Source organism: Mugil cephalus, chromosome 7 (genome assembly GCF_022458985.1).
Source record: "Mugil cephalus isolate CIBA_MC_2020 chromosome 7, CIBA_Mcephalus_1.1, whole genome shotgun sequence".
NCBI lineage: Eukaryota > Metazoa > Chordata > Actinopteri > Mugiliformes > Mugilidae > Mugil > Mugil cephalus.
Genome location: NC_061776.1, coordinates 16,882,990 through 16,897,720, shown reverse-complemented (window position 1 = coordinate 16,897,720; position 14,731 = coordinate 16,882,990). Strand labels below are relative to the sequence as shown.

The window sequence follows — 14,731 nt, the reverse complement described above, 5'->3', positions numbered from 1 at the left end:
TGCGATCAACTGGAACGTTAAGTTATTAGCTACCAGATATTAGCTAACCCGGAAGTTGGAAAAAGCAACAGAAACAAAACAATACAGAGTTGGAGAAATCATTCAAAATCTACTGAAGAGTTAATTGGTCTCTATGGCTACCAGTTACTACATAACGACTGTAAATCGCTTTGGTTGCTGCGACAGGTGTTGTGGATTTACCTTAATGACCATCTGCTGTTAAGTAGGTAAATTTGTTCTGAAACGTCTGCATTCACTAAGTCACTGAGCACTTCTGAGCAACACCATGTTAAGGGCTAGGCTCTTGTTTGATAGTCTGCTCCATGTTGTAATGGTTGTATCACCTAATTAATCATGATTTCATAATTAATCATGATTTCAGCTGCATGTTCATGCTGCTTCTGCCGCCTTTGTTGATGATAGAGCATCTTCACACTGGAATTGGCCACCGTGAGTGGATGATTCTGTTACTGATTAGTATTAGGTGGGTCCAAAGTGTCATTTCACCACCAGCGACAGCTTAGACTATTGACACAAGACAAGCATTTACAACTTGCCTTTGCAGAGATGGAGGTTCATCTTATTCCCATTATCATGGAATCTCGTACTTTAATCTGGCACCGTTGGGCTGTTGGCCTTCAAGTTGCATCTGCTTTGCCATCTACCACCAATAATCAGTCATGTCACGCCACAGTCGGAGTCATTTCTAATCTTAGATCTTAGGTGCTTTATGTCATTGCACTGCTGGATTAAGCAGGTTTTCCTTACGAAGTGCCAGGTGAGTGGATATCTCTAAAACTGTCTGTTTTTCCCGCAATCAGTCACGACTCTTTTTTTTTTTTTTTTTGTCAGGGCTCCTTAAAGCAAATTGATCACATTCACATTCTGACTTATCACACTGTAGCTGGGGAAAGCACAGGTGGTTTTAATAACATTAAGGATGGCTCAGTTCCACTGAGTGTCAGGAAGCTACTCCAGCGAGCCAAAGCGCATACCAGGTCCTCGCCTAAGTGGAATGCAGCCATCATTAATGTTATTAAAAACACCTGTGCACTTCTTTCTGTTACGTGTCAAAGTGCGGGCCTGATCTAGAAATACAGTTCATTTATATGACATGAATCTGCGTTTGTGTGTCCATTAGCCCAGCTCCTGTCAGCATGCAGTGGTCCTGAGGTACCTGAGCAAACCCCAAACACGGACTTCCATCACCACCAACAGTGTCGTGTGAGCTGTGAAGCATGTAACTCTTTGCTTTGTTTGGAATTTAACAGAGCGTGAAGGTATTTGATTATATTTTATGACGCGGCTCTGAAGACGAAATGGGTCTGTTGGGACGGAAGTTCAAACTTATTTCAAATATTTTCATAAGAAACTATCAAATAGTCTAGGATCTCTCTTTCTGTAGGGAAAAAAAAAGCTTTTAGGAGGAAACTCTTGATGCCGCTGCTGCAACGGGTGAATCTGACTTTACTTACCTTTACAAAAGGTAAGGCAGAATTTCTATTTATTGTTTTTTTGTATTTTTATGTTTTTCTTAGATTTGGACTCCCGCTGTTGATGAATTTGTCCAACAGATGGCGCCAATCACCCTTCTTTTCTTCCCATCCTCAAATAGCCTCAATACTCCTTTACACTCATTAAGTTGACTGCATGTAGTAAACATATTACTAAATACATTCAGCTTTAGACGTAAGGGATGACATGCTATCTATATTTTCATCCTCTCTGGGGAAGCAGAATATTTTTTTTTCCACTGCAAAAATTTTATCTCATTTTAAATAAGATACTCTAAAATGAAATAATTTCTTGTTTCCAAATTGTTTGATTAGTAGTGAGTCATCTGCTAGTCCTGGCCGTCTTACAATCAAAACAGAAAACACAGAAAGCAGCTGTTGATTTCAGAAGAACATTTTGTTCCAGGGCGTACACCACCAGCAGAAGTGCATGTCCTCATGCTGTCATTCTCACATTAACTGTGTAACAGTCATGAATAAAACCGTGTTACCTCAAATGCCAATTAGACCAATTCGGTCCTTTATTTAGTCGGCACGAAGAAGATGCAAGAGTCACACTGAGGTATCCTTCATACAGTGAATCCTCACGCTATGTCTGGGTACAGTAGTTAGCACACAGTCTGTGGGGGCTTTAGCCCATCAGTCCTGGCCCTCTAAACTGGGGATTTAAGGGGCTTAGAGGGGGTTAAACCCTCAAGATCGGAGCCCTCAACCGCCTGTTTGAGAGATTATGGTCTTCAGTCTCTTATTTTCACCTCTCTGTCTGGGTGGAACAGCAGGAAGTGTCGAGGGTGGTCGTTTAGAGACATGCCTCAGCTTGCCATCTCTGGAGGGAAGAAGTGGTGATAAATGAGTGTTAGGAAGCTTGATTAAGAAGAACATTACCACATGCTGCGCAGCTGAACTCCGAGGAACTTGAAGATATTAGTTTAAAAAAAAAAAATCTTTCTAAGTAGTGATTCATCTTCTCTTCAGACACTCCTTAATGGGAAATGTTGTGCTTTGAGTGGGAGCGGGGTGCGTGCATTAACATCGGTGCATGCATACTTGAGACACGGAGCGGTCAGATGTCTGCACGTTGCCGATCAGAGCGGGAACCTTACGCTCCATTTCCCCCTCGGAGATGTGAGGAATGAAAGTGAGCTGCGCTGCAACTTTAATGAGAGTGTGACATTGGTGCAAGTGTCTCACTATCTGTCCTGCCGGTGCCGTCGCCATCCTCACCTGCATGGCACTCCCAGAGAGGACGGGAAACAGGAGACGCCACTAAGACTCTTTCCAGCACTGAGGAAGGCCCGCGCCCTTCGTGGAAGGAGGTGTCATTTACAGCTGCATCCCTCCAATCCCTGACAGCAAGAAACATCACTTAATGCGACACTGTAAAGCAGCGTCTGTGCTCTATTTATAAGACTCTGTTTCCTCCGAGTCATTTAATTGATTGGTATAATGGTTTTTATAGACTCTTCATTAGCCTGTTACAGCCCTGGATCAATACAGCATCATTACATGCATGAGTGGACCGAGCACCAGGCATTTGCTCCAGGGGATATTGGTCTATATGTGTAGACAGTCATTAATGTCACAGGGTTCCACTACATACATGAAGCAGCAGGGTTATGTTACTGTGTCAGTGATTTAAAAGTCTTAATGGATAAATACGTTTGATTGGCTTGATAGAAAATAAAAAAGAGAGATACTGTTTAACCACAAACCTGATCAGATGTACTGTCATCAGCTATTGTTCCAACAAATAATATCTATTGTTTAAACAACTCAGTGTCAATCAGTGTTCTTTTTCTCTCTATAAAAAACTAAAAGTATTGCTTTCAGTTGAAGCTTGTGTAAGCTGATGATATGCACACTCTGCTCAGTCTGGATTTCTTTTCCTCTCTTGTACGCAATTCTCTGTTGATATATATATATTTTTTTTTTCTTTTTTGGTAACTGTGCCTGAGCTGAAAAGTTTGTTGTATCCTGATTCACCCTCCGCTTGCTCCCAGAGGGAGTGTCCTCTACCGTTCACAAAACAAAGTACTGCTGTGCACATAGGTGGAAAATTTTTGTTTAACCCGATTCACCCCTGAGATTTCCTTTCTGTCTGTGTTCATTGAACTTTTAAGGGACCTAAACACTTCCTTTGAGATTGCACACATGGGCCGTGCACCGAGGTCAGGCCGGCCCTTGTGTATTTGTGCATGTGTGCGTGCAGAGTTGGTCTGCATAGAGTGACTCGCTTTGTGCGTGACCAATCGACCACAGTCCTCACAATGAGCAGAAAGAGGGGGAGATTGCCATTTGACAGAGTATTTCATCTGGGTGAGATCATAGCAGATCCCTGTTTATGTCGTGTGGCGTGCCTGTGGGTGCAGAGATATTCAGATTATTTAGTCAGATTTTACCTTTCCTTTGCTCGCTCCAAAACAAATGCCTCTTTTGGTAGTCAAATGCAGCTCAACACAATGCTTCATGCTGAACTCGACGCTGCTTTGATGCTCTTTTTGACCCTCCCCTGCCGCTCCTCACCCCCGTGCACCCCCTGCTTTATTTTTAACAACAACATTATCCCCTTCTCTTCCCTGTTTGTAAAAACTCATTTTAAAGTCTCTAACCTCCCACACCAATACTCTTTATTTTTCGATTGTTTGTTTGTTTTATTTGTGTGCAGCTAAGGGTGAGACGCGGCCAGGAGTCGAGGGAGGGGGGAAAGTGAGGGGGGGAGGCAGGGGTTAAGAGAAATGGAGGGAAGGGTTGATGAAAACAACAGATCTCTGCTCCCCTAATCCTTTTGTGTCGGCGGTGTTAATCCGCGCGAGCAAAAACCCAGTGCCCTACACCCACCCGCCCGCGCCGCTCGCCCTCCCTCCCTCCCTCCCTCCCTCAACCCCCGCTTCTGCACCATGTACCAGGCGCTCCCACCACATAAACAACCGACGGCTCTGCTGAAACCAATACTCATCCCCCAGACAGTCGCGCAGGGGTGCACAACAGCTACAGTAGCCCCCCTGACAAACACACAACTCAGGCTCAACTCCGTCCTCGCTTTCATCCGGTGCATCTTTGTGACTACTGGGAATACTACACTGGATTGCTTGCTTTGTTTATGTATGCAAACATATTTTAATTTTGCATCAGCATGCCAACGCGTGTGTGTATTGCAACTTGCAAAGTGTTTTTTTTTTTTTGTTGATGTTTTTGTTTTCTCTTTAGTGTCTGTTGCTCCTCTTTGTTTTGGCTTGCTTACATGTAATGAATGCACTTGAGAGCAACACGGTGTATTCACTGCAAGTGTTTTTGTGCCGTGGTCTTGTTTACGAGCTGCAAGAGTGGAGGCGGGGAGGAGGGGGCACGAGGGAGGGGAATGGCAGTGGTTGCCGGGGGAAGAGGAGGATGTGTCTAATGAGGTCACACCCTGGCAACCCGACGACTCCTCCCACTCAACCCCCCCCACCCCCCACACCATTGCATCTTTCCACTTCGCCCCTCTCTGAGTGTGCCCACCCACTCAAACCCCCGCCTTCACCCTCTGACAGGGAGAGCTCTCCGTGGTGCTGAAAGCAGAAAAACATGTTCATTCTCCAGTTACATTCCAGCCGCAAAGAAGGCAGGCGAGACACACGGGACAAAAACATAAAACGACCGACTGCGGGAAGACGCTGGGGTGTGAGCGCTCGCGGGGACGAGTTGAAAAGCACACAGCAAGAGAAATAGGAGGAAGAGACAGAGAGAGAGAGAGAGAGAGAGAGAGGGAGAAGCGATGACGCTGTAGTGGAAGGTGGCTACAGTAGGCAGTGGGCGTGTTTTTCTTGTTGTGATCTATAGTTGGGAAGCCCGGTGTCATCTGCTTAAGCACAGACCGGCTGTGCAGACGCGTGTGGCTGAGCGGGACAGAAGGAACAGGCAGGGAATGCCATACCTGGAAATGCACACTGCTCTACCTCGGTCTCGACCCTGAGGGCACTGTGGATGAGGATTCCTTTCCCCTGCGCGGCCACTTTGACACATCAAGGCATGAGGAGAGACATTCTGGGATAGAAGTATCTGAGAGACTTTGAGCGCCGGCTCTGCAATTGCAAAGGGAATTTTATGTGTGAGTGTGTGTGTTAGCGCGCATTTGTGTAATGCGTGCAGTTGTGGGTGCGGCCTGTGTGCCTTCCTTCCATCTTTAGCATGTGCAGATGTGTGCAGAAGTGAAGCTGGCAACTGGCTTGGAGTTTGTCAACATCTGGATTGAGGGGGTCACGTCTCCCCTTTCTGCCCCGGGGAAGGAGCATTGGGTCGGGCAGCCAATGGCCCCGCTCACTTCTACCACCATCTTTAACCTGGGTCACAGGGACTCCTTCTAGCAGGCCATTCAGCTGGACCGTACAATGGATGGAAGTCTATGTGGAATTAAGTGGAACAGTGCACTGGAGCTCCAGCATAGGTCAGAGTTCATTAGCGTACAGTGGACTCATCAAGGGAAGCCAGAAGACAATTTGGTCCACAAGCCAGCAAGGACACAGCCCCATTGTAAGTATGCAATGACCCACAAACCCACAAAGGTTCCATCTACGTTACAGTGTAGATTATACTTTGCAATGCTTACATTGTAATGAACTCAAGTCCACATCAAAGTCTTGTGTAAGTAGGGGCCAACCTAAGCTTGGTTCCACTGCAATGCACTGATGTGCGTCTAAATGTGTGTCTCTGCATGCACTAGCGCCCACGCATGTTGTCACCAGACTCTTGGCCTTGCAATCTTTTATGACATCGTGTCTCCAGAATGTCCACGCTGGTCTTCTCCCGTGACACGGTTGCCAGGAAACAGAAACGGTGTGCCACCGCCAGTTACTTTTAAAGCTAAGTGCACCTCGGTCGCTCCAACTGTTGCAGCTCACGTCAACTGGGGCAAAGGGGGCAGAAGGGATGCGACGGGAAAACAGATCAAGTGAAGGCAGTGAGAAGTGAAGTGAAGGGAGGGGGAAATGGAGCCATGAATTAAAAAAAAAGGGGTTGCTGAATTGACAGGTCTCGCAGAGACGAGCAAATGATAACACCGGAGCATTTTTACAACGATGAGTTAACGGAGGACAATCCAATGTGAAAGGTTCGGTTGGTACACTGTGATAAACAAGCTGATTCCAGTGCAGAGTGTTGCTGCAGGCTTACGGGGATTAGGCAGGCAGGCTTAATTCAGCTCAAACACTGTTTGAACTGTGCCTTCTCATGGCTGCACCTCTAACTGGTGCACCTCAGAAACCTAGGTTGGCTTCTTTTGTACAGCTTCGGAGCGTCCACACCGCTTGACACCGCGCATCAGTGTCCTAGTTTGAACTCTGCTCTGAGACGGTGATTATTTCTTTTAGCTCCCATCAGTCCTCTCCCCATGCCTGTAAAAAAAAAAAAAAAAAAACTATGCTAAAGACGTGTTGAGGATGCATCACGGGGATTGGAACCGGCAGATAAACCCACTGACCTCGCCCGCACGCTGGAGCGATTGATAGACAGACACGAGGCAGAGGGACAGTGAGGATAGCCAGACAATGGCCGGCTTCCTGGCCGTGCAGTCTCCATCTGGCTGCCCTCCAAGACCCCCCTTTGCTGCCCTTGCCTCCCTACGCACACACAAACATACATACAGTTATCACAAGCCCCCTCCCCCTCCCTACGCACACGCACACTCAGTGCTTCTCTCGCACGTAAACAAGCATGAGTCTTAGGCTGATCTGAAAACATTGACCTACATAAAAGCATGCATTCTTCTTTTCTTCCGCCACTGGCCTCCACAAATGCACATTGAGCTGTTGCACATTGTATATACTGTGTTGCATGCAGTTGCACAGGTTTTCAGGCAAATGCAGGATGCACATGCATGAACACTGACCCACATCATTAACCACCCGATGTTGCGCTTAGATCTTAAGTGGCTGCAAACAGTGCTGTTTAAACAGATTTAGAGGTGAACTGCATGAGTGGTTGCATCAGTGTAAATGCTTCACATAGGAACCGCGCAACATCCGGGCTCTTTTCCGACGAAAATGACGTCAGCAAAAGTCTTTTTACGGACTCTAAATGCAGTAAGGAATGACAAGTGGGGATTATTTGTGGATCCGAAACGCCGGATTGATGTTATATGCGAAACCATGCATCGCAGTCTCTTAAGACCGGTTCATTTCATTTCCACGGAGGGCTGCATTTTCACATCTGAGCCCAACACAAATTACAACTGCAGAAGATGAAAGGGGCTTTTTTTCAGTTTCATTCAAACAAACAGTCGCCCGGTTAAAGTCGGTCATTTCAACCGGGAAATGTGCAAACACAACTGAGAAAATGAGCAGCCACTACTCATCCACACTGAAACAGAAGGTTATGAGTAACTGTGGCAAGATAGTGAGTCCCTTGGCTGTTGGCATGTTTGTGTGTGTGTGTGTGTGTGCATGTGCTTAACACGTAACACCGTGAATGATGGAGAAAGATGCTGCAACCCCCCCTCTAGGGAAAATGCTTACTCTTCCGGACACAGGCATGATGCAAGTCTCACCACCAACGTGAACGTTCCATAGGACATGAACTCCACAGCAACAGTCAGATATATTAAAAACAACAGCAGCAGCAGCACCACCACATAGAACCAGTAGCCTGTTTTGTTTGCTGGCTTATGCAATCTCGTTTTTTTTCTCCCACCAAAGCTGACCTTGAAAAGTGAAGGATGAAAGGCTAATCACTTACACATTTCCATTCTTGTTTTGCCTTCAGAGTGTGCTCGCACACGACGCCGTGGCAGCCTACATTACGGTAGCCTTCAGCCTCTCTTTGAGGGAAATAATTCTGCCCGATCTCTCTCCTCATCAGAATGCAGCGGAAACACTTGAAGAATGATGAGCTCCAAAGAGGAGGAAACTCTCCGGTTTTTCCAGTATGTTGAGGAGAACGGCCTGAGAGCCTACAACGGCCTGGTAGCTCAGAACTTGGACTACGCCAGGAATGAGAGAAACAGGACATACCTGCAGGAAAAGAACGAGAAGAAGAGAAAACAGGAGGAAGCCATAAGGAGGTATGAAGGAAAGAAGTGCTCACAAAAAAAAACATGAATTCATTATCATAAATTTCATAGCACGGGGATATCCTCCTACAAACAGCATATACTTTCCCATTAGTTTAATTTAGCTTCAGTGCTGTTTTGCTGCACCACTGGGATTCTGTCCTTTAAATGCAAAGATGTCAATGGGTTCACTTGTACGGATCTGGGACAAGTGGCCAGAGGGTCCCTGTGGCAATGGCAGAGTGCTATATTTTGGAGTTTACGAGTGTGGACTGGCGCGCCCCATGATCTGTGGAGGATAATTAATTTTTCACTTTTAGACTTATTTAGGACTTGTCCTTGGGTGGAGGTCACCACTGCTCCATTTATGAGATGGAGAGCTTTTACAATTAAGAAAGAGGGAAGGCTGAGCCGTGAAGGAAAACCTGTTTTAGGATGTGAATGAGACATGTGCGAGGACTTTTGTTGTGCTGTGGTGATTTAAATATAGATTTTCCAACAGTGTAGAAAGTTGAACGTTGTTACGAAGCACCTCTTAGAGCGCAGAAATGGATATTTTCCCATTTAACCCCGTCAGACTCATGTTCTGTATTACAGGAGCGCCTCTGCGCGCAGCAACGTCGCTGTGTGGCATTCTGAAGTTTGACCGAATAAAGGCACGCGATTCAAACGTGACTAGCACGTGGCTACAGCGTGATAGTGTCATGGGGCGGAATCACAAGCTCCGAGCCTCAGAGTCATTGAAATCGTCATTGCAGAAGAGTTTGGAATGAGTGGTTGCAGCAGCACGGGCAAAAAAATAACAGCAAAATTACACATGACAAGCCACGACGCTTAGAAACACTAGTGAATTTATTCATCTTTCCTTTGAAAACAGTCACACGTAGATTTCAGCTGTACTTTTTCTTATGTCTGTATGAATGATGATTTGTCTGCCGTAGTAACTCTTGATGTTTAGATGCTGTATCTTTCATAGTAAAGTTTTCTCAGAATTAGCAGTTTAGTGATTCGGAAGGAGGACATCAGTTTGAATATTTTATTGAAGGGCACTCATGAAGCAGAGGAACACTCTCTCGTTCTCCATAATCAGCCTCATGTTGCAGCTGGCTAAACTAACATCAGTTTGTAGTGGAAAGGCTTATGGGAAATGCTGCCCGATGTTGTCATGGATTCTAAAAACAATTTGTTTCCTGTCAGTATTTCAGTAGCTGTTCATCCAATATTTACATTGATACTTTTTTGGGGGTTGTGGGGGGCTGAGCATGTATTTACACCTATATTACTATATTTGTTTTCACCTATTTAAAAAAGGAACTCTTTGACCCGTTTGTCACGTTTTCGTCAAAGCGTCATGCTGTTTAACAGAGCTGTCTCCTGACTGGTGCTTGAACAATGAACTGAGTACAGTATATCACTTGCACACTCAAAGTCCGGCTGTGTCCGTCAGGCATTAGAAAAACATTGTTTTTGCTCGCCAGCTAAATCTAATTGCTCCCATTTTTCAGTCCTGTACAGCATCTTGGTTAATGGGACAGGATTAGGCCTGAGGAAAGTGAAATCTACTGTCCTTCTGTCCGTCCACTGTCTTTTAGCCAAAGATCAAACATTAATACACAGTCACTGGAGGAAGAGTCTAAAATATATCTGGATATTTTATGAGGCGGCCCATAAGTAGGTCAATGAGACGACCCATTTTTATAGTATAACAGAATGAGAGTGATAGAGTGTGAGAATTCATGTGCGCACGCTTGCTCTTGCGCAAGGACATACATTTGCGGTTGCGTACGTGTGCGTGAATGGGCATGAACAACAGGGGGATGAAAAGGAATATGTTAAGTTTGTGAGAAAGGGCAGGGAAAAGGAAACGTCCAGTGAAAGAGCTGAGATTGAGAAAGAGCTTGTTAGAGCAAATGTGTTTAAGAGTGGGGAAAAAGGGGGGGAGAAAAAAAAAACCTGTTAGAGGGAGATTAAGTGTGAGCTCAGTTGCAGGAGATGTGTTCTGCCTGGTGACAGCTGGAACAGCCATAGGCCAATCAAATCAGCACGTTGGCTTTGAGTGAGGCGGGCCTTCCTGCCTTCTGCTGTATAGTTTCTTTTACTGTATTTCAGCAGAAAGATGATTCTCTCTCACGCGCTCTCTCACAGATGTTCACAAATGTCTTTAAAGATGCAAGGGCATTCGCAAACCACCACCACTCCCCCCCACCACCACACACAGGCGCGCACTTTCATTTACTTACATTTGCATATGCATGCAAATTGCAAACGGCAGCTTTTGTAGTTCTTTACCTATTGTGCGCACATACATGCAAACGCAGTCAAATTTTTTTGTTGTTGTTGTTTTTCTCAGTGTCTCCTTCGGTTTATCGTTTGTTTTTGTTTTTGCCATTTTTTTTTTTTTTTTTCCTGTCACATGGTGTCACAGTGAGAGACCCAGAGCTACCCAACAACAAGTCAACTCAACTGGTCCAAGTGCACCTGTGGTCTGTCCTCCAGCCAATCACTGGGCAAATATCCTATAAATAACCCAGTCACCAGAAATCCAGTCACACCCACCCACCCACACACACAAACATGAAACCCACGCGTATGGGAGGACATGTCACAGCAGATGCACAACCAAAACATACAAGTGGGAGAGTTGTTAATACTGACACCTGTGGCTGAATCTTGAAGTTTCACTGACATTTTACTCAGAATGTATTGTTTACTTATTTTACTTTTGCCACTTGTCGAGTTTTAATGAACCCTGATGTGGTTTTTGTGCACGCACGCCACAGTTTTATGATGTGCACATGCACGTTATTACTGTTGTGCGGCGGCAGCTGGTTTTGTGTCTGGTTTCTATGGGTACCCTGTTGCTAGGCGAAGTTAAGCCCCTGACCAATGAACCCGGGCCCACCAAGCACCTTCTGTTCAGCAGCTGGCCGGGAGGGAGCCAGAGTCAGCAAAGTCACAGACTGAGGGGTCACACATATACACACACACACAGACACAAACACAAACACAAACATACACACATACAAACCCGCTGCACGATTACACTGTGAATGCAAGCATGCAGAATCACCGTTTGATTTGTATAAGAGGTTAAATCCTTGATAATGAACTTAATTTTGTTTCTTTGATTTGATATTAAATTAGATGCATGCATTGTTAAATTATCATGTGTTTTGTACCAACTTTTATTGTTATTTTTTTACCTTAAACACAGTCAGATCTCTCTGCAGTAATCACTCACACAGCCACACGCACACACACACTCTCTTCCCTTACCCCATTACCACATGACACTCAGACATCATTAACGCTCCATTCGGGCCAATCGTCCATTTATAGGGATTGATTGTGTACAGACGGGGGGACGTCCATGGTGTCATTATGGGTGTGTTTGTGTGTGAGGCATCAGTCATATCCAGGGTTAAACTCAAATCAATGCCTTGCCCTGAAAGAGGCCCTGTTGTCAGTGGCACTAACACATCTGTTGTTGTTAACTCAGTGCGCTCATCGGTGGCACAGAATGAGATGCACACAAACACATATGCTCAAACTGAGACATACCTTGGTGACTCTGTATGTCGGGTTATGGTATGTGCTATTTCTGCTGTCTCTTGGCAGGAACAGCGTGGGATTTGATGTAGGGACTTTTCCCCTGTCCCTATCTCCAATATAATGTTACTTTTTCACATTCTTTGGATCGTATTTGTCGTTGTTTTTCTCATAATCTTTAATCAATATGCACTTCCCCTCTTCTCCTTCCCTCTTGCTGCTTTAGAACGGGTGAGGACATAGCCACTGAAGGCAAGCACTTGCGTATGGGCTCCATTACAATGCCAGACCCCCAAGAACGCATGCCCATGCCCCACCTGCACGCCATCGCCTGTGGGCAGGGTTTCTCCGTGCGCTCCCAGTCCCTCCACTCTGTCGGCGGCGGCGGCGGCAACAGCGGGGGCGGAGGCGAGGAGGAAGTGGGAAGTCCGACCTCCAGGAAGCAGCCCCCACCTAAGCCCAGGAGGGACCCGGCCACCAAGCTGAGCATGTCGTCCGAGGCGGTGGACCACAGTCCAGTGTCCACCTGCCGCGGGGAGAGATGTGACGGTGAGTGGCGGTGGCACTTCGCACCGAACGGCTGTGCTATATATAGATGCTCTCCCCGGTGCCCTCCTCAACAATGTTTCTCCACAATGACATGACATCTAGCCGTTCACACAGTACTTCCCATTAACCACCATAGTTGCACACTGATATATATAAAAAAAGGTACAGCAATATGTTTAAACTATAATTAAATATCAGGTGAGATATCCTGCATGTGTGATGGGATCTTTGCTGTGAGACATTGTGAACGAGATTTGTGCAACTTGCGAGGGGTGATGATACTTTGAATTGCCCTGTAAACAAAAATAAATAAATAATAAAACATAGGACTGACCAGTTGATAATGCAGAAATATATAATAATTTGATTGTAGGGTTAGGGATCATTTTAAATAAACCCACTTGCATCATTTTGTACTTTTTATTATTTAGGTGTAAATATTCTCAAAGATTAAAATAAGATCTTCAGTGTATGTTTAGTTTATATATTGCAATCATCAGGTGCTACTCTATTTGTCCACTTAGTCCAGTGTACTTCCACCAAGTGCACTGATGAGAGAATGTGTTTTCCTTAGAAGGTTACTGGTCACACAGTCAGTTATCAGAGCTGTTGCACATAAAAAGGCACTAAGTGTCTTAGCAGTGGTAGTGCTGCAGAAAGCTGTCTTTTAGATTTGTGAAAGTGTGAGCTTTAATTGACTGGACTGTTGCTCTCTTAGAGAAAGCAGCATAGCCCGCATGTGATTTGCATCCTTCTTTAAGGCAGGTGCGCAAAAGACTCAGAGGTTGCGGGAAGCTTTGACTCCATTTCAGTTTGGATGCTTCGCTGCCAACGTGATGTTTAGGGTGTCGCCCAGCCTGGCTCAGATTGGTGGGGATCTCTCTGTGTGCGCACAGATCTTCCTGGGCACCACGGCAACCGTCCCACAGAAACAAGACCCCCTGCAGCCCGGCCAATCACAGCATCACTGTGCAACTCGGGCCAATGAGGCTCCGGAGATGCTGAAGTCTGAGCGTTTCGAGCCAATCAGAGCCGGAGTGTGGGGGTGTCCCTGGCTGAGGGGAGGGTTGCATGCTCTGTAGCTGGCGCTTTAGCAGAAAGGGGAGGAGCCTGTCAGTGTAGAATTCATTCAGGAGGAGCGATTGACCTAGATTCGTTTTCCCCAGGAGGAGGAGGGAAGGGGGGTGGGGTGGGGGGGGTGTTGCGGGTAAACACATCCGCTACAGGGGGAGGGGTAAAAGGGGGAGCAACAGAGAGGAGAGGAGAAGAGAAAGGACAGGGAGCAAGAGATGTTTGAAGGGATGGATTCATCATCAGTGCTGAAACAGACCTCAGCACCCTCCATAAAAGCCTGGCGGTGTAGGAATGTCTTTGCAGCCGTAGAGAAGCAGCAGCATTGTGTGCAAAATCTTGTATGCACATACACACCTATACATGCACGCACACACACAAAAAGAGAGAGGGAAGAGAGAGTGCACAGGAATGTGATTTAATTCATCCCGGTCAAATTAGACACAGACCAGAAACACATTTTTGGAGTAGCACCTTACTAGTAAGTGGTGATGAGGGGATGAAGAAGCTTCAAAACAGAAGACCCCAGTGTTCTCTGTTCAGATTAGAAAATTGACATCACTTTACTTATTGTTTATTCTCAAGCAACTAATTCTGTAAAGCTAAATATTCAGATGGCATGGTCACTTGGAAGACATGCACACGTGCACACTAGTGTGAGACTATTTGCTGTAAAACGTGTACATGTCCATCCTGATTTTCCCCTCTGAGTGTGTAGGCATGTGCATTGTCCGTGTGTGTGTGTGTGTGTATGCGTACGTAGTGATGGTGGTGAGTCATACAGTAACGGGAAGTATGCGTGTGTCCGGGCCATCTGGCATCTGAATTATTAAAGGTGTAAAATCTGCAGTTTGAAAATTTCAGACATGGCCCAGCTCTTAACTACTCTTATCTCCTGCCGCCTGTCAAAATAAAGAGCCACTCCTGTACACACATCTCAGTGTCTGACCTAGAAATAGACGCAGCGCAACTCAGTAGTACAGAGCGTGTAAAAGTAGTATAAAGCTCCGACTACTATCAGTAAACG

The 14,731-nt window shown here is 45.8% G+C and overlaps 1 protein-coding gene across 3 annotated transcripts in view; it reads left to right on the top strand.

The window, feature by feature from the left end:
* Positions 1–5,058: 5,058 nt before the first annotated feature.
* Positions 5,059–14,731, top strand: part of nyap2b (neuronal tyrosine-phosphorylated phosphoinositide-3-kinase adaptor 2b) — an 18,766-nt gene continuing 9,093 nt past the window's right edge. The window contains exons 1-3 of one of the 3 annotated variants that reach the window (XM_047588642.1): positions 5,060–6,023; positions 8,346–8,547; positions 12,311–12,633. In XM_047588642.1, the coding sequence (XP_047444598.1) occupies positions 8,369–8,547; positions 12,311–12,633 (502 nt within the window). In that variant the 5' untranslated portion in view covers positions 5,060–6,023; positions 8,346–8,368. Of the gene's footprint in view, positions 6,024–8,249; positions 8,548–12,310; positions 12,634–14,731 lie in introns of all 3 variants that reach the window. The other 2 variants (XM_047588643.1, XM_047588644.1) reach the window with 2 other exon arrangements.